This window comes from Balaenoptera acutorostrata, chromosome 10, assembly GCF_949987535.1.
Source record: "Balaenoptera acutorostrata chromosome 10, mBalAcu1.1, whole genome shotgun sequence".
Classification (NCBI taxonomy): Eukaryota; Metazoa; Chordata; class Mammalia; order Artiodactyla; family Balaenopteridae; genus Balaenoptera; species Balaenoptera acutorostrata.
Genome location: NC_080073.1, coordinates 38,583,459 through 38,605,529, shown reverse-complemented (window position 1 = coordinate 38,605,529; position 22,071 = coordinate 38,583,459). Strand labels below are relative to the sequence as shown.

The following is a 22,071-nucleotide window of genomic DNA, read 5'->3' as shown; positions in this document are numbered from 1 at the left end:
CGCAGACGCTCGGAACTGTCGACCTGGGAGCTACCCGTAGAGGGCCGGCGGCGGGAGCGGAGTGGGTCGGGCGGGGCCGAGCCGGGCCGGGGCCGTGTGGGGGCCGGGCAGCGGCCGGGCCGGCGGACGGCGGGATGGGCTGCACCGTGAGCGCCGAGGACAAGGCGGCGGCCGAGCGCTCCAAGATGATCGACAAGAACCTGCGGGAGGACGGCGAGAAGGCGGCGCGGGAGGTGAAGTTGCTGCTGTTGGGTGAGGCCGCACCCTGCGCTGGGACCCCCGATTCCCCGCCCAAATCCCCGACTTTGACCTGAGCAGTAGGGCTTCGAACTCTCAGACTCGGCCTGGACCCCCACACCTGGACTTGAATCCCCCCAAACCCGCCTGGCAAGGACATACAAATAATGGATCAAAACTCTGGGTTGGCCTAGACCTGTGATCCATAGCCCAGACTCTTAGATCACATCCTTAACTCATCCCAGACCCCAAACCCCCAAATACAGCCACCAGTGCCCCAACACCCGCTGCCCAGAACTCTGCTTCACCATCCACCCTTGCTGACCAACCTCACAGATCCTCAGAGCCCCTGCCTGTCCTTCCATACTTCCCTAGACTTTACCCAACCCCCCAGAATCCCACTCGGCCCCCACCTTCAGGCACCACCTGTTCCCTCACCTGCTACCCCTATTCCTATTGGGCATGAGTATCTCCAGGGCCCCTCCCAAGCCCCCACTCACTCCCTCCTTCCCCCTCTGTGCCCCATCCCTACTCTGGACCTTATATCCTCCATCTGTGCACCTTGACCCCAAGGGACCTCTCAAGTGGGATGACTGCTTATAATCTCTCTCTCCAGCCAGAACCCCCAAACCTTTAGAGACCCCTGCTCCCTGCATCTGGCCCAGTAGCTCCCTCTCTGCACACATCTCTCCTCAAACCCTCTGCTCCCCTGCTCTTAAGTCCTCTCCCACACTCTGGCCTTCTCCAGGTTCCCCCACCCCTCCTACACCAGGTGGGCCGGGCTGAGAGGACTGGTCCCAGACCTCTAAGGGGCTGGACTGAGGCTCCACTGGTCATGTTGGGGGAGGGGACCTGGCCTCAAGCTTCCCAGGGAGTTCTGCTGGCTATCTGTTTCCCAGTTTCTAAACCCTGTCTGGGCCAGTGAGGGGGGCGTCTGGGAGTAGGAGGGAGTGTGGAGGAGTTTGGGTTGCGTTGCCTCCAAGGCCAGGGAAGATGGTGGCTGCTTGAGGGGTGGGGGGAAGTGGAAGTGGTGAGACAGCCGACATATTGCTGCCCCCGGCGGGCGGGCCAAGGAGATCTGCTGATGGGTGCTAGTCTTCCTGCACCCTTTCTGGGCCCAAAGGCCTGGGACATGGCCTCCGGGGGTGGGTGGGCCTGTCGGATCTTGAGGCCCTGTGAGGGGGGAGTGGTGGACCTGCTGGTTGAGTAGTTGGGGGCCTGCTGGGGGTGGGCTTCTGAAATGGATTTGTGCAAAGGCTGCGGGCCTGGTAGTTGTCCCTGTCCAGCCTCCCCCTGGGAGCAGGTGTGGTGCCCAGTGGCGGCCTGATTTGGGGGGGTTTCAGGCATGGGGGTGAGGGAGGCCCTCGCGGCAGCGTTGGAGGCTGGACCTGTATGTGGGGGTGTGTGGCCCCTCAGCCCCAGAGCCGCGTGGGGTCCCCAGGCTGTGAAAAGCGGGGCTTTTCATGCTGAGCGTTTGGCCGAGGGACAGCGTGTCTTCCATCCCGGACCCATCTGTTGACTGTCCCTGGGGGCCTGGCCTCAGGGGCACAGCCCCAGAGGTTTCAAAATGGCATCCGCTCCTCTGCCACTGCGGGGAGGAAGAGAAGGGGCGGGAAGGGGCGGCGGTCCAGCCTCCTGGGCTGTTTTGCGTTGGGCGCTTGCCTCTTCCTGTCTCTGCTGCGAGTGCGGCAGCGGCAGCGAGTGGGTGTCGTCGACGCGGCGGAATGCCCATCGCTGCTGCCCGCTGGGCCTGGGGAGGGTGCTTCCGGTACTGCTGCCTCCCAGTGCCTGGCCAGGGGGTCTCTAGCCAGCCCCTTCCCAGGCCGATTGCAGTTATGGCAGTGCCCGAGAAGATGTGGGACTGGGCCATGGGGCTCCTAGCCTGTTCTGTGTCCTGACCCCATCCCACCAGACTTGCTCCTTGGAGCCCCACTCAGGTTTTAGGCCTGGCCACCCCTCCCATGCTGGGCCGGCAGCAACCAGGGGTGCAGGGTCCCCTAGAAATGCTCAGCATTTTCTAGACTGGGGAGTCCATCTCAGCATTCTGCCCTTCTGGCCTTTGCTTCCTCTGTGAAATGGGCTTCCTGGGTTTGGGCCAGAGGAGTGCTGTGCCCAGGATGGGGGGAACAGGGACCTCGTGGAGGTTCCTGTTGGGAGTGGGAAGTGGGGGCTAAAACCCTGCAGAGGATACACTGTAAGGGGCTGGGAGACCAAACTTTGCCTGAAATTGAGGACTCAATCTGCCAGGACTGCCTGGAGGAGGATCCTGGCTGGCCATCCCTTTCCTATCCAGGTACAAGGAGGTGATGGGAGCCTAGCTGAGGCAGCTTCAGAGAGCTGGGTGCCTGTCCCACGTAGCGGAAAGACTCTGTCCAGGCAACGGAACTCAGGCTGGGCAATTGCCAGCCTTGCCTCCCAGCCAGAACCACGCCTGCTGCCCCACCCGCATACTGGCTCCTTCCCGTCCTGGGTTGCCCCGCCAGCAAGCAGGCATAGTCACTGTCACAGTCACCAAGGCAAAGGCAGATGTGGTACACACTAACTGGTGAGAGGGTTTTTTCTGGCAGCTTGGTAGGGGGAGCAGAGTTGCTGATACCACCCCTACTTCAGCGATACCCCCGCCTCTACCCAGTTCAACTTGACTGACCAGCTATCCCCAGGTAGAATTTGGGGACTCAGGCTGGGCACTTAGGGGAAAGTAAACCAGAGTGTGTGTGTTTAGGGAGTGACTCTGATTTGTTTGGGCTCGTGTGGGCAGTCTACAGAGAAAGGAGAGACAGTGCCCATCGCTGGCCCCAGGAAGGCTTCAGGGTATAAATACAGCAGTTCTCTCTTGCCCCTGGGACTTTGTATCTGTTCCCTTCACTTGATGTACTTTTCCACCTTTTCACTCCTACTTGATTGTTCTTCAAGACTCTGCTCAGGGATCGCCTCCCAGGATCCTTCTTTGACAGACCCCCTTCTCCAAGGCTCCTCTGCCCCCCGCCACCACCACCCTCAGCGCTACCCCCATCAGAGCGTGGTATTTGTCCGTGTCACAGCTGCCGTCCCTTGCGACAGGGGCAGGGCTGCGTCCTGTTCATTTCTGAGCCTTCTGTGCCAGCATGGAGCCTGGTACCTGTTGGGTGCTTCTTGTCTGTTTGTTGAATGAAAGAAGTGCTACTGGTGTGAACTTGGTCTTGGGGATGGGTAGATGGAGGAGCAAGATGGCGGTCACTGAGCCATCGCCTGCCATATCATGGGCAGGTGGCAAGGGCCCAGTGTAGGGCCAATGACCAGGACTGGGTGGGGGGGAGACTGAGGGAAAAGTTCTTCAGGCTGTTTCCTCCTGGTCTCATCAGGCTATGCTGGCACTTCGGAGACAGCCCTTATCCCACTCCATGCAGATCTCTTGCTGACGAGTGTGCAGCCTGTCACAGGGCACAGCACACAGTAGGGACTTCAACTGTTCATGGGAGACTGGCTTTACATTCTTCCTTTCAGCTCAGGCTGTTTGGGGACTGTTGCAGGCCCGCCATCTCTGCCACTCCAATAGAGCCTGTCTAGCTCTTAGGGCTGGAGCTGCCCCATAGTCATGTGGCTCAGACCAGAGTAATGCTGCAGGAGTTCTTGGCCTGGCCAGTGCAGAGACTGCACATACAGGGGCTCAATTAGGTTTATCAAATGAAAAGGAGGGGAGTTTTGTGACCTTTGTCCTGTCTGTGTCTCTCACAAGGGGCCTGGCACACTGTAGGTGCCTATTCAGTGTGTATGAAAAGAGTGAAACTATTGCGAACATCCGTGAACAGGGATAAATAATTCTGGGGCTGCTGCTTGGAGCTTGGTGTAGCTGGAGTTAGTGGGAAGGGCTAGCCCAGGATCCTGGCTGGCTGGGTAATGGGTAGAGGCTAATGATGCCTATGAGTGCGGGGGGTTGCTTCCTGGAGAAGGGGTCCTCTGGGTAGCCTTGAAAAATTAGCAACATTTGCCAGGCTCAGGCATTGGGGGCAGAGGGACCAACTCGGTTCCCAAGCCTTTGGGTGGGTGTTTCCTGGCCTGTGGCGAGGAGGGCTCACCCTCCTTAGACTGGCTCTTGGGGTCACACAGACCTAGGTTCAAATCCCAGCTCCACCTAGTGTACTGGCTGAGAAACCCAGTGACAGGTGAAATCCTAGTAGGTGACCTGCTCTCCATCCATAACCTGGGACGTGGTGCCTGCCTATAGCCACAGGTGTTGTGGGGACAGTACACCAAAGTCTGGGGGTGTGAAAACAGGTGGGGGACCCTCTGCTGACTCACGCAGAGCTGAGAGTTTGGTGGGGAGGGATCTCCCCAGCCTGGAGGCTGCCTGGCCACAATATGGAGCCCCTGGGAACCCCCTCCCTTTCCCTTAGGCAGCTGCTCACAGCAAGTGGGAGACTGAGGCTTGCAGACATTGGGTGCCATCTGGAGTGACACACTGTCCTGGGGACCTTAGGCCCAACATCTGGGGACTGAGCCACCTTCCTGGGGGTCTAGGGTTGGGGGTGTGGCAGGACCCTGGGTACCACGTGGGCTGGTACCCAGGCCAGCCTCCAGCCTCCCTATTCTCCCCATAGCCTTCACCATCCCACCATCCCGCTATCCCGCTATCCCGCCGTTGGGCTGGAGCTCATTAGCACTTGAATGGGGGGCGGGGCAGCTTGGGCCTCTGAGTCTCTTCTTCCCACCCCTCCCCCAGGCTAAGCCAGGCTTTGTCTTCCTGAGTCGGTAGTGCAGTGCTGGGGCTCCCAAGTTAGGGAGTGAGTAGGGGTCTAAGCCATTTCTGACCCCCTCTGCCTGGGTCCTGCTCAGGCCTCCTGGGCTCAGCCCCTGCCCATGACTCCAGTGTTGGTGCAGCCAACATGAAAAGTTGTACCTCTAGGATAGGAGTGAAACTGGGTCCTTCAAGTGATACCCCTGAGCTGGGAGACTGGGTGAATAAGGGCAGTTTTGCAAATGAAGTGACACTGGAGCTCAGCTGAGGGTATCCCAGGAGGGTTGGGGGTTGGAGAACCCCAGACAGAGGTCAGAGCGGGTGGTAAGGACAGAGGGAATGCCTGCCACTGTGGCCGGAGGTGGAAGTCAAGCCAGTTAGGGAGCTCAGGCTTCCATGCCAGGCCCTGAGGCAGCGTTAAGCCACCCACTGTGCTTGAGTTGGAGCCTAGGCTGCCAGATGGGGACTGGCATGGTCAAGGACCTCTTTGGGTTGGCCCAGGGTTGGCCCTGGGCTGGCCTGAGCTGCAGGATCCCTGGGTAGCATCATCGATACCCTGGGTAGCATCATCGATACCCAGGCCTGCAAACGTTGCCCAGTTGCCCAGCAAGTGACAGCAGGTAGCACTGGGGGTGGGGCCTGATGGGATCCCAGTGAGGTCCCTAGGCTCCAGCAGAGCAGGGACTGGCAGTTGGGACAGCTTGGGCCAGAGGCAGGCACACTGGTCCTGTACACCCTGCGCTCGATCTAAGTCCCTAGATGTGTGTCTCTCGGTCTCTATCACTAGAAGCCATCCATTCTTTTGGCAGGAACAGGATGGAGGAAGCTTTGTCCACATAAGCCCTTAGCCTCTGAGGGACCAGGGACTTGCCTCACCACATCCCCAGCAGAGGACGAGACAGTCCGACCCAGAGCCTAAGTGCTGTCTCCCCGGTAGGATGGGGGCAGGGCGCAGGCCAGCTTCTGTCTCACCTTCCCAGTATCTCAGGGCAGGAGTCCTAACCTAAAAGTTCAGGGAGGGAAAGGAGTTAACAGGTTCTGGCCAGGCCACAGCTGATGGGCCTGCCTAAGAATGCCCTGGGGAGGGCAAGGACTAGGCCCTTTGATGGTGGCCCTACTACCTGCTGCTCTCAGGCAGCCCCTCCCTCAGCCACAGGTGCAGGGTGGGGCCCCCTCTGCCCAGCCCCACCCAGCCTCTGTAGCCTGTAGCTCTTGTTCTTACTAAACCCCAAACACTCCACCCTCACCCCGATGCTGCTTTTGGGGCTATGATCGTCTTGGTGGTTGGAGAAATAATCTCCCTGGAATAACCACACATTCCCTAAACTGGGCTGGACCTTCAGTGTTGGCCTTCTGGGTACACTTCCAAGGCTTGGCAGTAAATGCCAGGCCAGTTTGAGCCAAAGCCTAGAGGTGGGATCATATAAGGCTTGTTGAGAAGGTGTCCTTATGGCTCGGAGGATTCCGGGGTGCCAAGGCTGCTACAGCCTCAGAATATCCAGAGGGGGTGTTGATGGCAGCACCTACTGTGCCCCGGGCTGGAGGAGGGGCAGTGAAGTCTGCATGGCAGGGCTGGGCCTTTCAGGGAAGTGGTGTCCACACCAGAGGAAAAGGAGGAAGCAGCTGGAGGAGGAGGAGCCCAAAAGGGGAAGAGGCTAGAGAGCCGCTCACACTCTGCACTGGGGTGCGGAGTGTGAGCCAGGTCAACTGGGGGATTTAGAAGGTGAGCCCCACCTGTGCAGGCTCATCTGCATATCCCTATGGTCGACCCTACTGGTAGTCACTGGGTTGGAGTCAATCTAGACAGCTCTGTCCCTCGTCCTGTCCCAGCAACCACTGGGCCCAAGATCTCAGAGAAGGTGGCGCCTCTGAGAAGGATTCCAGGCCCCTCCTTAGACCACAGGAAGTGGTGGATGGGAGAGGGATGCCGGCAGGGGGGCTAGCAGGAAAGCAGAGGGCTGCTGCTGTGTTCCCAAGCAGCCATTGCCCTCCAAAGCCGGAAGGCCGGCTGCAGGCCCAGATGAATACCCGGAAATGGAGCAGCAGCCCAGGGATTAGCTCACTCTGGGTTTCCCCTGCCTGGGGTAGACAGAGGGGCCCTTGATCCAGCCTAAGGATTCCCCCCACCCCACTACTCACTGGGCCTGGGGGTGCCTTCACTGGGCCTCAGTTTCCCCTCTGGTGATAATAGCAGCTGCCTCTGATTGATGACTATCGTGTAGGGCTGGTCTCATCGTATTTAACCCTGCAAGGCTGGGACTGACATTACATCCATTTCACTGATGCAGAAACGGAGGGTCTGGGACATCATGTGACTTACCCAATAAGTGGAGACACCAAAATGCGACCCAGGTAGTGACCCTGAGCACCTGCCCCCAACTGTTGTCACCCCTCAGGAGCCTGTGCCCAGTTGGCAAGAACTGCTCAGTCAGGATGACAGGCAGATGCTCTGGGTGCTCGTGTGTTCTGCATATGCCTGGAGGGGGGACCTCAATTCTTCTTTTAGGAGATTGAAAGGGGACCATCTGCCCAGGAGGGTGGGACCCAAGACTCTGTGCGTGAATCTTTCTCCTGCTTAAAGCCAGAAATCTGTGTGGCCATGGGGTGACCTCGTCCTAATATATCTGGCTCGTGTCCCCTCACAGGAATACTTAGGTCACAGTCAGGCAGCTTAGCGCTTCGCTCTTCCCCTAACATTACGCTTGCGCTTCCCACAACCCCCAGGCTTGGACTGAGACCAGGCCTGAGGAAAGCTCAGAGGCTGTCAGAGTCCAGCATGGGGGCCCCTGAGCCTGGTCTGAAGACTGGGAGTTGTCCAGATGAGGAACAGGGAAGAGTGTTTCAGCAGAGGGTCCCCACTAAGAGCAAAGCCCGTGTACGGTACTGTGTGGCGACTGAGATGTCTGTGGTGTGGGCTGGCTACAGCATGAGACGTGGTGAGGCCGGTCCTCATGCTACTTGGCCTCCAAAATCCAAGTTTTCTTGCCTTGCCTTCCCCCACGGAGGTTCCCAGGGTTTTGCTCTGGGTTGTCAGGCCAGGCCCTAGGGAACTGAGGAGCCTAAAAGACTTAGGAGAGCTAGAGCAGAAGCAGCAGAAGCATCAAGGCATCAGTGGGCCGTGAGGCCACACACAAAGCTGAGAACATGCATCCTCATGGCCAGTTAAGACTTCGGGGCCCAGAGCGCCCACTCCCCCGTCTTCCTCACTGTGTGACCTCAGGCTGTCCTCTCCTCTCTCTGTGCCCAGTGCTGGGACCTGTGATGTCTTGATTCTTGCATGGTCCATGGCTTGTGAGCACATAGGCAAACTGCCCACTTGGGCTGGACAGTTTGGGGTGGGTGTGAGGACCCAAGGGAGGCTGCTCAGGGCAGGCTTTGGGCTTGGCACACTCCCCTGAGGGGTACATTTCATAGATGGGGACACTGAGGCCCAGGCATGGGCATCTCACCCAGGGTCTACCACAGTGAATCAGGAAGAAAGGTAGGGGTTATTCAGATTCTTTGAAAACAGCAAAGCGATTCCTTAAATGAAGAAGCCTCAAGAAGAGGGGTGTGCCAGTGGCCTGGCTCCTTGTATGACCTGGGCCCTGTCCAGCACCGCCTGGCTCCTGTGGAGGGTGAGACCTGTAGCCTGAGTGGCCAACAGTGCACAGGTCTCAGGGCCTCCTCTCCTCCAGGGTGGCCTTCCTTACACGGTGCCTCAGTTTCCCTCTGTACAGTGGGCAGGGCCCCACTGAGGGAGACACAGCCCTGCCCTGGAAAGCCCTCTCCATGTCTGGCAGAACCCGAGGCCTGTTTCCCTTGCACAGAGAGCTCTAACTTGGCAGTAGCAGGCCAGGCCCTGGTTGTTGGTGCTTCCCTGATGGGCATCATGAAGCCATGGAAGCCGCTGGAGGCTTCCCAAGTGGCAGAGACTGGAGGGAGGGAGGTTCCGGGTTTGTTGGGGCACCTGGAGGAAGCCAAGGCCACGCACGTGGGTGGGGGTGTCACAGGGTCCATCCAAGACCCACTGCCCAGCCCCTCACAGTGCCAGACCCCAGCTGAGCCTCCTTGGCGGGAGTGAGAGGGCCAAAGAGCAGCACCTGGAGGAAGGAAGAGACGCCAGGGGCGGGGCTTGGAGGGCCTTTGTCTGGCGGGGCCCTCTCCCCCTCCCTGCCGTCTCCATTGTTCCCTGGCGTGCCGCGTCTCTGCGGGCCGAGGGCTTCCCAGGCTCGGGAGGGGGCCGTGGCTGCGGCACCTCCCCCAGCTGCCCCTAGCCGCGGCTGCTTTCCAGAAACCAACGCTCCTCTGCGCCGCCCAGCCCCCACCTCCTCCACCGGGCCTCTGGCTGACGGGCTCCCCCTGGTGGTGGCGGGGCGGGACCCTAAGGCTGCAGGGGAGGGGCGGGAGCTATGGGGCCCCAGAACCGCAGGCTGCGCTGGAGACGTGGCACCTTCCTGGGATGACCGTGGGAGGTGGTGCCAGGGCTGCCTTAGGGGTGGGCTTCCCAGGGCTCACCCCTACCTTCCCCCAGTGTCCCCCGCCCAGGGTAGGCCAGTGGAGGGGGTTGGGAGGGGGGCGGTGGGGGCGAGGGGGCGGGCCCGTGCTGTGGGTTTGAGCTGGGCTGCTGCCCAAGTCTACCCTGTGGTCCCAGCCACTGCCGCTTCTGAGAATCTCTGCCCTCAGGCCTGCCACGTCAGTTGGCTGCTCTCCCAAGCCCCACATGTTCCAGGGGAGCCCACCAGCACAAAAACCTCTGCAGGGAGGCCTGTTACCCAGCCTGCCCAGCCTTCTGGGTGAGGAGAGCCAGTGAGCAGTGTCTGCCGTGAGGCTGCTGGGCGGGAAGGAGTACCCCGCTGTGGAGAAGTGCCGGGTTGTGAAGGGAAGTGACAACTAAGAGCAAAAAGCCGGCAAAGGAGTGAGTGGCTCTGACTCTGGTCCCAGGTTACACAAGTCCCGCCAGGGAACCACCGCTGCTGAGTCAGCCTCTTAGCCACTGGTCATTGCCCTGTGCTGTGCTTTGTCTGAAAGCCTCAGAAACTCGCCTTCAAAATGAGATGGTCACAGCAGGCCCCTCTGCAGGCTGCGGTTGCAGTGACCTATGCAGCGTGGTCACTGTGGGTTGTAGGAAATGAGAGGTTTGGGGAAATCTGTCATCTTCCAAAGGGTAAAAGAAATAGTGATAATAACTTTGATCTGAATGCTCACCGTGTGCCGGGCACTCACCCGTCTCCTCGGACGAGATAATGGTGGTATCCTGTTTCACAGATGAGGTGCCAGAGGAAGGGCAGGATAGGGCTGCAGCTCTTGGAGATCTCAGGGAGAATCGGGGTGGACACCAGGGCTCTGGAAGGTCTGGACCTCCCTCTGGGAGAGGATCTGAAAGTGAGAGATGGGCCTGCTGGCCACTCGAGGCTTCACAGCTTCTGCAGAAGGGAAAGTGGGGCCAGAGAGGGAAGTGGCATGTCAGGGCCTCCCTGCAGGACAAAGGCTTGTCTGGGAGGTAGAGGGTTCAAGATACACCACAGCAGAGACCTGATGTTGGGGCTTGGGATCAGCATCAAGCCATTGGACCAGTGGCCCTGTCTCTGCTGCAGAGGCCCTGCTGGCCTTGTTCAGGCAGGTGGAGCCCTTCTTTCTCCCTTCCCCCATCTGTTCCCTCCTCCGTTGGGGCCCAGCGCTCCCAGAGTGGAAGCAGATGTTCTAATGCAGAGCAGCCGCTGTCGCCCAGCACATCTCGGCAATTACTGCCTGCCCGCTGGGGGCCCAGCAGCTGCGCCCCAGGGCAAGGGCTGCAGAGGCTTCTTCCTTGGTGGGAAGAGGTATGGCCCAGTGGGAACACTGAGGGCACCCCAGGGATCCTCTGTGGGTCCCTCTGGTCTCAGCTGGAGAAGGAACGCCTGGTGGGCCCGCTGTGGGTAGGAGACTCCTGGCACCTTCTACTGGCTGAGTTCCCCCCACGCAGCACCTTTGCAGCAATCCGGATCCAGCTAGTGAAGCCCCCTTCTCTGAAGGGAAGGTGCAGGGCTGGGTGGGGAGAACTGGGTGCCTAGGATTAGCAAGGTACAAGCAAACTCTGCTCCAGGTACCAGCCTATCTAACAGGGGGACATCATCAGGCCCCGATGGAAAAGGAGGTCCTGGGGCATCTAGCTTGTGGGCTGCCCGAGAACCAGGGTGTCCACCTGGATATCATGCTGTGGCCCCACCCACCTCTGTCCCCTGATCTGCTTGCTGTAGCTGCTCCTGGGCCATGCCTCTGATTCTGTCCTGGTGTTCTCCCCTGCTTTCTGCTTGGCTGCCAGCACCACACCCTTGTCCTGCCACTTAACTCCTTCCCTCTTGAGTCACAGCTGCTGGAAGGACAACGGGACTGCTTTGAGTCCAGGGATGGGGGCTCCATGACCTTGGCTTGTCCACCTGTCAAATGGGAGTTGTTCTGCAATGACCCCTGCTGGGGGCAGAGAATGTCCTCCTAACTCTTTAAAGGGAGAGGAAGGGAGACTGAGGCTCGAAGGGGACAGGGAAGGGAACCTCAGTGTCTGCCAGGTCTGCCGCGGCTAGGAAAATCAGATGCAAAGCAAGTTTGTGCTGTCATCCCCATCTCTGGGCAGGGTCATGGAGTGGCCCACACCCTTTACCAAGAGAGTAATCAAAGGGCCAGACAAGGAGACTGGTGCCTCAGGTGGACGGTGGTCCCAAAGTCACCCTCACCTGTGGTCCCCTACGCCCTGGAGATCTACCCGCTCTGAATCTCAGTTCGCCTGGCTGGGGACGGCATGATCGATCTGACCCATCACTTTGTATCGTTGGCCTCCACTCTTGCACTGGGCCCCCAGTCCTGGCTGAGATTTGTGGCTCCTGGGTCTTCCTTTGCTCCAGGATGTGTTCCCTCCCTCCTGCTCTGTGGGAGCAAGTGACTAGGTGGGAAGGACAGCCAGGCGGTCACCTGGCCCTCGTGGTTAGCCAGTCCAGTGCTGTCCTCCCTGCCCCGTGGATATTCTGGGCCCTGGGAAAAGCGCCTCAGTGATTAGGCATCACCATCAGGCCTTCCCAGGCCCTCTCCCCATGTCCCCACTCTGCAGGTGGGAAGTGTTAGTGTGAGGGGTCCTAGCTGTTCCCCTGCCATGCACAGCCCAAGGGAAAGGGAGGGATGTTGCCATTGACCAGAGCCCACACCCAGGGGAATGCACTGGGACTGGGGCCACTAGTGCCCAGGGGCCAGACCAATAGAGGGGCTCGTGCCCCAGCCTGCCCAGAGCCTTCCCATTTGTGCCACCCCCAGTGCTCCCCTATCCTGGGAAGCAGGCCTGGGACAGTCAAGCCCAGTGATTCCAGGCAGCTGGTGGTGTTTGTGAGGCCTCCTCAGGGAGGCCCCTGGGTTGTGGACATGCCCAGGCTCACAGCTGTGAGGGCCGCAGCTGCAGCTCAGTTTCCTCCTGGTCAATGTGGATCTGGGGTGGGAGGTAGGGGGGATGCAGGCAGGGCCTCAGCAGGGTCTGCTGCTTCTCGGAGGGCACTGCAGAGACTCAGACCTGTGTCTGCCTGGGAAGTAAACCCAGTGGCAAGGTCTGTGTGGCCCAGCCACAGTACCAGGCATGCAACACTGCAGGGTGGGCCACCTGCAGAGGGGCTATAACCATGTGACAGCAGCCTCTCTCAGTTTCCCTTTTTTTTTTTTTTAATTTTTTAATATTACTTTTTGGCCACACCCTGCGGCTTGTGGGATCTTAGTTCTCCGACCAGGGATCGAACCTATGCCCCTACGTTGGAAGCGCGGGTCTTAACCACTGGCCTACCAGGGAAGTCCCTCAGTTTCCTCATTTTCGAGGTGGTGGTGAGAGTAGAGCTACCCCCGGGGCTTGTTGTGAGGTTACTTAGTGGGCGTGATAGGCGTAGAATAGCATCTGACACGTAGGGAGCACCATTCACAGCTCGGCCGTGATCATCATTGCTGATGTTATTGCTTGCTGCTCATGGTAGTTTGTGTGTTAGCACCTTCATCCTCTGAGGTTGTCTTAACCAACCCTGAGGGATATGGGGGCCAGAGTCCTCAAGTGTGACTTCCCCACAGACCCCACCACACACCCTGCTGAGCTGCTCAGAGGGACAGACCCGCCACAGTGATCAGGAGGGTTGGGACACACGTAGGTGGAGCATGGGGCAGGTGTGCCCAACAAAGAGAACTGCATGGGCAAAGGCCTGGAGTTGGCAAGAGGAGATGCCTGGCGGTGATGGGGCAGAGCAAACAGTCTGGGCAAAGACTGGGAGGGAAAGCCAGGCCCAGCTGAGGTGCGCTCTACTTGGAGCTCAGGACAGGGAGCGAGCTGCAAAGGGAAGAGGTGAGACCCTGCCTCCACCCCCTCCACCCCCCAGCCAGGAGTTGAGTGGCCTTTCTGGTCTCACACTTCCCTGCAGACTCCCTGGGGAATGCAGATTTCTGGGCTGCACCCCTCGAGATCTGGCTGTGTGCCTGGGATGGGGCCTGGGAATCTGCTTTTTTTTTTTTTTTTTTTGGGAATCTGCTTTTAAAAAGACAAAAAAAAAAAAAAAAAAAACACCCTCCCGAGGCATCGTCCTGCAGCATCTGAGCCACATTTGGAGAAGGGCTGGGCAGGCCAGGTATCATCGTCATACATGTCTCCCTGCCTTTCTGAATCCTGGCTACATGATCTTGGGCCAAGACTTTAATTTTCTGAGCCTCAGTGTCCTTGTCTGTAAAATGGGAGAAACAGTACCTATCTCTGGGGCTGCTATGACAGTCACAAGAGAGAGTGCCAGCAAATCCCTCAGCAATGGCCAAAGAGAAATATAGGATGGGGCTCTGCCAGGGAAGCATCTTGAGTCAGTACAGGTAGGGTGTGTGTGTGTGTGTGTGTGTGTGTGTGTGTGTGTGTGTGTGTGTGTGTGTGTGTGTGTGTGTGTGTGTGTGTGTGTGTGTGTGTGTGTGTGTGTGTGTGTGTGTGTGTGTGTGTGTGTGTGTGTGTGTGTGTGTGTGTGTGTGTCACTGCATGTTTCCCAAGTCCTGGTCTCTATCTGCTCAGAGCAGACTTGGGCCCAGTGAGCAGGGTGCTGGGCCTTGGGCCATGTCTGGGAGGCAGGGGTATGACGCCGTGCCCGGATCCAGGCCCCTTGGCAGCTGCGGCTCAGCGTGGAGGGAGAGAGGGCTGCTGCCCTGCTGGAGTGAGCAGGGCTCCTCTGCTAGCTGTGCCTAGGCGCCATGTTGGGGAGCACTAGCCGCAGAGTGGCAAGCCTGCATGTGTGAGGATGACAGGGTGACTCCTGAGCCTCAAGTCTCCAGCCGAAGCCCCTGAACTCAACCAGGGCAGTGGGGAGCCATGGTGGGCAATGGACCTTGTGGGAAGCGAAGGCCTGGAGTGAGTCCACCATGGGGTCCAGGTGGCCAAGGTTGCCTTCACCCCTGTGGCCCTGCCAGCTGCACCCCTGGTAGCTCTGCTGCCCACCAGGCCCGACTGCCTCCATCTCACTGTGCAACTGATGGGGAGGGTGAGTTCTGTCTCCAGGCCACGTGACTGGCTTACCTCTGTAACCCCACTGGGCCTGCCCCCTGACCAACTGTGCCCTTTGTTCCAGGTGCTGGGGAGTCAGGGAAGAGCACCATTGTCAAGCAGATGAAGTAAGTGCTGTGTGCGGGAGGCAGCCTCCAAACCTTGATTTCCCCTCTTCTTCCTCTGGGCCTGTACTGGGTCCAGTATACCCAGCCCAGCCGTGTCAGCCAGGTCCAGGACCTTCCCAGAGGCAGCATCCATCCTCAGGTCCCAGTGGTTTAGAGGCAGTTTCCTCCTTTCTTTTTCTTTTTAAATTTATTATATTATATTTATTACATATATAAAATATTATATTTTATTTTTGGCTGCATTGGGTCTCCGTTGCTGCACATGGGCTTTCTCTAGTTGCAGCGAGTGGGGGCCACTCTTCATTGCGGTGCGCGGGCTACTCATTGCGGTGGCTTCTCTTGTTGCGGAGTACAGGCTCTAGGCGACGCGGGCTTCAGTAGTTGCGGCACGCAGGCTCAGTAGTTGTGGCGCACGGGCTTAGTTGCTCCGCGGCATGTGGGATCTTCCCAGACCAGGGCTTGAACTCGTGTCCCCTGCATTGGCAGGCGGATTCTTAACCACTGCGCTACCAGGGAAGTCCAGTTTCCCAGGGAAGTCCAGTTTCCTCCTTTCTGAAGTAGGTCTCTCCAGGCCCCAGCAGCCCCAGGCAGCCATGTGAGGTCCCTGTGCCCTGTACACCCTAACCCCTGACTCCTGGCTGCCAGGATCATCCATGAGGATGGCTACTCAGAGGAGGAATGCCGGCAGTACCGGGCAGTCGTCTACAGCAACACCATCCAGTCCATCATGGCCATCGTTAAAGCCATGGGCAATCTGCAGATTGACTTTGCCGACCCCTCCCGCGCGGTACGTGGACTCCCCAACACTGCCTCCCTCCCATAAGGCTTCAGGGCAAGTCTTGTCCTGGGGAAGCTGAGAACACCCCAATATGGGCCTCATTCCGGAGGCCTCCCTGCCTCTGACAGGTGGGGTGGGGGTGTGCTCCTGCGACTAGCTGACCACTCACTGCTGTGCCCAGGACGACGCCAGGCAGCTGTTTGCACTGTCGTGCACGGCTGAGGAGCAGGGCGTGCTCCCTGAGGATCTGTCCGGTGTCATCCGGAGGCTCTGGGCTGACCATGGTGTGCAGGCCTGCTTTGGCCGCTCGCGCGAGTACCAGCTCAACGACTCTGCCGCCTAGTGAGTACTCCAAGGGGCTGGGCTGGGGGTGCAGTGTGGGGAAACCTGGACTATAGCCTGAACCAGAGGGCCTGAGCACCCTTAAAAAGATACTGCCAGCCTCTGTTCGTGAAGCTGCTGACTGTCAGCCAAGGTCTTGGTCATCTTGGGTTTGGCCTGGTGCAGGGCTGTGGAGGGACATCCAAACAGATGGTGCCACCCAGATAGGCTGCTGGCCCTGTACTCTCATCTCTCCTCTCCTACCTCGGCTTAAGCCAGTCCCTCTGTCTGAACAGCTTTCCCAGTCCCACTGCCCATCCCATCCTGAGCCCACCCAGAGAGGGGCTGGACCTCTGTGAAAGTGGGTGGGAGGCCGGTCTTGCCTGGCCATGGCGCCTGAGCCCTGCCCGTCACATGGACAGCCGCCCCACTCTCCCTGCAGGGGCCTGAATGCACTTGTGAGTGCACGCCCCCCGCAGGAGCTGCAGAGTCACAGCCAAACACTGCGGGGGAACTCCCCAGAGGTCACAGGCTCAGTGCCAGCAGAGCTTTTGGGTCCTGGAGGCACGGAGGGGTGGGTCCTGTCAACCACTGCCATCTCAGTGCCCAGGATACTCAAGGAGGGCAGGGTTAGGGCCACCTTCCGGCTGCTTCCCACTCCTCCATCATCCTCATCCCTATTCTTCATTCACCAGACATTAAGTACCCACCTTGTGCCCAGCACCGTTCTGGGTGTGGGGATTCAGCCGTGAATGTGGGCCCTGCCCTCCCAGGCAGGTTTATGCCATGACAAGATCACCCAGAGGTGGGGAGCAGATTGGAACACTCCAGGGACCAGGCATACTCCAGCCCCTCCTCACAGCAATCCTCCAAGGCTGCTGTGGGGCAGTGGGTCCCTGGGGTGAGCCCACCTGTTGGGGACAAGGGAAAAACTAGTGTGGAACCCACCATGAGGCCTCTGGGCTGGAGGCTCTCAGTAGGGGGCAGGGTACAGTTTGCAGGTCACAGCACATGCGTCATGGTCCCCCATAGCCCTTCCTGTTTTTCTGTTCTGTCTCTGTGTCTCTGAGGTCATTTCCCTCTGGCCTAGCTGCTGGTGGGAGCCAAGGGCTGGCCCCAGCAGCCCTGCCCCAAGAGCAAGACACTGGTACTGGGCAGTGGCTGGGAGGCCTGGACCCATCCCCCAGGACGCAGCAAGGATATTGAGGCAGGCAGCAGAGCTGGTCTCAGGGCTTGGCCGGGGCGGCTTGGATTCTAATTAAGAGAGCTGGAAATGAAGAGCCCCTGGGACCCCTGCCAAGCGAGTGTTGATGCCTTCCCCCTGAGGAGCCCAAATTTTACTGGGCACAGAGCCCACTGGGCCTGGCAGGCCCCAACCTGTCCAGCCCTGCATCGAAGGACACGCCAGGCTGCTCTGTGGCGGGTGCCGTAATTACGCCGATTAGCATCCTGAATCTCTCACTGAAGGACTAATTTGCCCCCTCCCACCGCCCTCGCCTGTAGTTCCACCACCCTGGATCTTGTCTGACACAGGCCTGCCTGAGACCTGGGTGCTGGGGCTTGGCTGGCTAGCCACAGAGCTGCCCCTCCTCCCAGGCCCATTCCACAGGCAGGAGGCAGGGGTTCTAGTGCAGGTTTCCTCATCTGAGCAGTGAATGCAGTGCAGGCAAGTGTTAAAGAGGCAAGGGCTATGCCTGGGAAATGAGGGGATGGGAGGGAAAGGGGCCCGGTGGCCCCCACTGATCCCCCACCCCCGATCCCAGCTACCTGAATGACCTGGAGCGCATCGCACAGAGTGACTACATCCCCACGCAGCAGGATGTGCTGCGGACTCGCGTGAAGACCACGGGCATCGTGGAGACGCACTTCACCTTCAAAGACCTACACTTCAAGTGAGCGAGCATGTGGGCAGGGTAATGGGGCAGGAGCTGCCAGCCTTGCGGGTGACAGGGTAGAGATCCTCACTCCAGGGCCTGCCAATGGCTGTTGGGAAAGAGGGCTGGTCCAGGATCCGCAGCCCCACTCTGAAGTTTCTCAAGGCTTTGTGGTTGCCAGCAGCTCACAGCCTCTGCTGACCCTGCCCCATGTGGAGGCAGCCTACCCTGCTGACCAGCCTGACCCTGCTGGGCCAGACATGCCCTGGCCTAGAACCCCAGGGGTAAGGTGGGCCAGTGTGGATGATTCCATGGAGGCAGCTGCCATACTCTGAGCAGGCCTCTGTCCTCAGTCGGTCAACCTGTGAAATGGGGCAGGGACCTTCTCCCAGAACTCCCTTCTCTGGAGCTAAAGTGCTGTGTCTGCAGGATGTTTGATGTGGGCGGTCAGCGGTCTGAGCGGAAGAAGTGGATCCACTGCTTTGAGGGCGTCACAGCCATCATCTTCTGCGTAGCTTTAAGCGCCTATGACCTGGTGCTAGCCGAGGACGAGGAGATGGTGAGAGGCCCAGAGGCCACTAGGGGAGGGTGGGGGCCGGGGTGGGGGCAGGGGCTGGTGCTGAAGGCGCTGTCCTGCCCCCAGAACCGCATGCACGAGAGCATGAAGCTGTTTGACAGTATCTGCAACAACAAGTGGTTCACGGACACGTCCATCATCCTCTTCCTCAACAAGAAGGACCTGTTCGAGGAGAAGATCACACACAGCCCCCTGACCATCTGCTTCCCTGAGTATACAGGTGTGGGGTCTGGGCCTCTGGGGAGGAGCTGGTGGTGACCAGGTGGCCCACGGGCGCCCCCTGCTGGACAGAAGGGTAACTGTGGGACACACGCAAGGGCTGGTGCCTCACAGGCTTATATATCGATACTTGTGTCTGTACAGCCCAGGGCCCTTTTTAACACACTCAGGCATGTACTCTGTACGTCACTGAGCATCCTCCTTCACACAATCAGGTGCCCCTCTTTGCACACTCAGACATGCCTGTGCCCTCTCACGATTGTCACACGTTATATGCTTGTCAGTTCACACGCATAGTACCTCGCTGTACCTGTGGGACAGGCCTGCCAGCCGCACATGCAGCACGAGTCCTCACCATTTTGTCTCCCACAGGGGCCAACAAGTACGATGAGGCAGCCAGCTACATCCAGAGCAAGTTCGAGGACCTGAACAAGCGCAAGGACACCAAGGAGATCTACACGCACTTCACGTGCGCCACCGACACCAAGAACGTGCAGTTCGTGTTCGATGCTGTCACCGATGTCATCATCAAGAACAACCTGAAGGACTGCGGCCTCTTCTGAGGGGCAGCGGGGCCTGGCAGGATGGTGAGCCAGAGGGGGCCGGGCAGGGAGGAACAAAGTGGGGCCACTGAGCCGAGAGAAGGGACACGGTTGGGGCTGGGGAAGGTCCAGGTGGGGGTGGTGAACTTGGACACCCACTAGGAGACCAGAGGGCAAGGGGAGGGAGGCACAGGGTGCTGAATCAGGAGGGTGATGGAGTGCAGGGCACTGAGGAGGTGGCACAGGTAAGCTTGGGCTCCGTTCTGCCCATTGGTCCAGACAGCAGAAATGCCTGGTTGTATCCTAGGACAGAACTAGAGAGCTGTCCCGATTTTCCTTGGAGAAAACTCACTTCTCACCCACCAGGCCAGTGGCCTAGCCTGAAGGATCTAGATGACAGAGGGGGCCCAGCTGCCCCAGCTGCCCGCCACTCAGTATGACCAGCTCTACACTCATCCCTGCTGTATTCCCCTCGGACCTATCTGAGGGCCCTGGTCTGAGGCTGGCCCCACCAGCCCTGGGAGAGGTGGGGAGGATTCTGCCAGTGCTACAGACTCCCCGCCCCCACGTAACCCAGCAACACATACTGGCTTCTGGGCGGCCACTGTGTCCCTGGTAACGAGTGGGTGGGGAAAAAGGAGAAGGGTCATTGTCTAGGGAGGCGGGAGGAGAGACACACACTGGCTACCTCCCTCCCTCCCGACCCATGCCCTGACTGTCCCCCACCTCCAGGGCCACCGCCGACTCTGCTCCCCCCAGCCCCTGAGGAAGATGGGGGCAAGAGGACCACGCTCCCCGCCTGTCCCCCTGGCCGCTTTTCCCCTTCTCTCCTCTCTCTGTTCTTGGCTCCCCCTCTCCCCTCCCTCAGCTCCAGAGACTTGGGGGAAGGGTTGCCACAGGCCTCCCTGTTTGAAGCCTGCCCTTATCCCAGGTGCAGGGAATGGCCGCCGTACCCCCTCCTGGCATCTGTTCTGGTTTTAACTGTAATCTTGTTCTGTGATGGGGGAGGGGAGCACATGCTGAGTCTCCCAAGGCCTGTGTTTGGAGGGGCACCCACTTCTCCAGCCTGGGACCCCTGGCTTCGCCCAGCACCAGCCCCTGGCCCAACCCAAGTCCAAATGTTTACAGGGAGCCTCCTGCCCCCACCAACCCCCCCGCCCCCCCACCCCCAAGACACTCGGAGGCCCCAAAGGAAAAAGCACAAGAAGCGTGAGACGCCACCATTCCTGGAGACCACAGTCCACCGGCTCATTCTCGTAGCTTTTTTTTAAAAAAAAGAAAGGCAAAGGGAAAAAAAAAAAAGAGAGAAAACTGCAAACCTAGAACACTTTTTAGAAAAAAAACTATTTAAAACTGTCAGGTCCTGACCAGCACCCACCCAACACCCTTCCCGTGATTCCGTGCCTTGAGTGTGTCTGCGTGTTTACACCCATCCCTCTGCTGGTTGCCCCCTGTGCGGGCGGCGCCCCTGCCCTGCCCTCTACAGAATTGGGTTTCAAGGGCTGTTCCAGACAACTGCCAACGTCACTGAGGGCCCCGCCCCAGCGGCCCTGGGCCCTGGCTCCATTAACCTAAATGTAGCTCCTTAGCGCTAACCTAGGAACCGCCGCTGCCTGCTGAGGGGCCATGCCCCTCATGCCCTCACCCCAGGCCCGGGTCCTTCAGCGTTGAACACTTCCTTGCTTTTTTCACATGTTTTATGGAATTGTTCACCTGGTTTGAAATAATAAAATGTAGAAAGAAAAAATACCAAGAACTGCTCGGCATTCTTCTCTCCAGGGGGCAGAGACCCAGGCTAAGATGTGCCAAGGTGATGGTAGTCTGGACCTGGATCCTCACTTGTGGCAGGGCCCTGGGCACTCAGCTCGCAAGTCATACTCAGGCCCAGTACTCATCACTTTAGTTTTCCCCCTTGGACTAGTCATCTTACATGTTGGGGCCTCTGTGTCTCCCCCTCTTCCCTCAGCACCTCTGCAGTCTTGGGTCTGGGGCAGCCTTCTGGAACAGTGGGGCAGATTTCTTAAGGAGCTCTTCTCCTAAGGGATTCTTCCACATTGGGAGCAGGAGGAGTGTCCAGTGAGTCTGGTGCAGAAGGAAATGTGACTTCTGACCTCCCAGGCCCAGGGCCCAGGGACAGTGTGTGTTGCTGAGGCCACACAGCCAGGTGGGCTGCAGCCCCCTGCATACCCTCCCTTCTTCCTGTCTGAGACATTGCCCAGAGCCCTGCCCAGAACTGAGGCCCCTTGGGCTTGACTAAACAGAAAGTTGAGGACAGCAGGGGCCTTGAGACATGTTCAGAAAGGTCTCTGACCCAGAGGTCCCCCTCCAAACCTGAGGAGGGCAGGGACAGGCAGGTGGCTACACTTCAGTGTGACTGTAGCCACCGGCAGGGCAGCTGGATAGCTGCAGGGCTATGGCTATGTTGGGACCAGGGCTCTCAGAGTGCAGAGCCTTCCATGAGGCTATGGGAAGTGCTCGTGCATTGCTGGAGGAGGGAGCAGCAGATGACAGGGCCGAGGTGCCTGTGGGGTGAGCCCCTAGCTCCAGGCAAGGCACCTGGACCTAGGGATCTGCAGCTCTCTGAGCCTGTGGGAAGGGCTCGGTAAAAGGCCCTCCTCTGCTGGGCGGGGCTCCTAGGCGAGCTCTTCCGCCTTCGGCCGCCAGAGGGCGCAGCAGCCCGTGCTGGGCCCCGCCGGGCCGGTCGCGGAGGCTGACGTCATCGAGTCCTGCGGAGGCCGCCGGGCACAAAGGCAGCTTTGTAGGGCGGCGGCGGCCCCGCGCCCTCTGCGGGACAAAGCGGCCTGGGCCGGGGTCGGCGCCGCGGAGGCTGAGAGGGCGGGGCTGGTGGGAGGGTAGGGCCGGGGACCTGGGACCCCTCCTCCGCACACCTGCCAGTCCTCCTTCGGCCTTGGGGCCCCGAGTCCTGGCGAGAGATGAGAGGCTATGGCTGCCCCCTCGGAAGGAGTTCAACGGTCCCCACCCCCCGTCCCCGCCCCAGTCCCTCGGGCCTTTCCTGCTACCCCTGCCACTGAGGGCTGAGGATCGCCGACTGACAAGGAGAACAGAATCCCACGCCCAAGCCAGGATCCCTTCCTGCCCTCAGCGGTCAGCCCTGGTTCGCGCTGAACCCCAGATATGCGGGCGGGGTGGGAGTTCCGGTGCCCTGATATCCGCCCAGCAGGAAACGGGAGACA

General features: G+C 59.4%; 1 protein-coding gene across 1 annotated transcript; it reads left to right on the top strand.

The window, feature by feature from the left end:
• Window positions 1-20,627, top strand: GNAI2 (G protein subunit alpha i2). The gene is made up of 9 exons (XM_057555160.1): window positions 1-252; window positions 14,524-14,566; window positions 15,212-15,353; window positions 15,526-15,686; window positions 17,429-17,557; window positions 17,969-18,098; window positions 18,183-18,336; window positions 18,708-18,922; window positions 19,610-20,627. The coding sequence occupies exons 1-8, from the start codon at window positions 135-137 to the stop codon at window positions 18,896-18,898; spliced, it is 1,068 nt and encodes a 355-aa protein (XP_057411143.1). The 5' UTR covers window positions 1-134; the 3' UTR covers window positions 18,899-18,922; window positions 19,610-20,627.
• The last annotated feature ends 1,444 nt before the right edge of the window (window positions 20,628-22,071 follow it).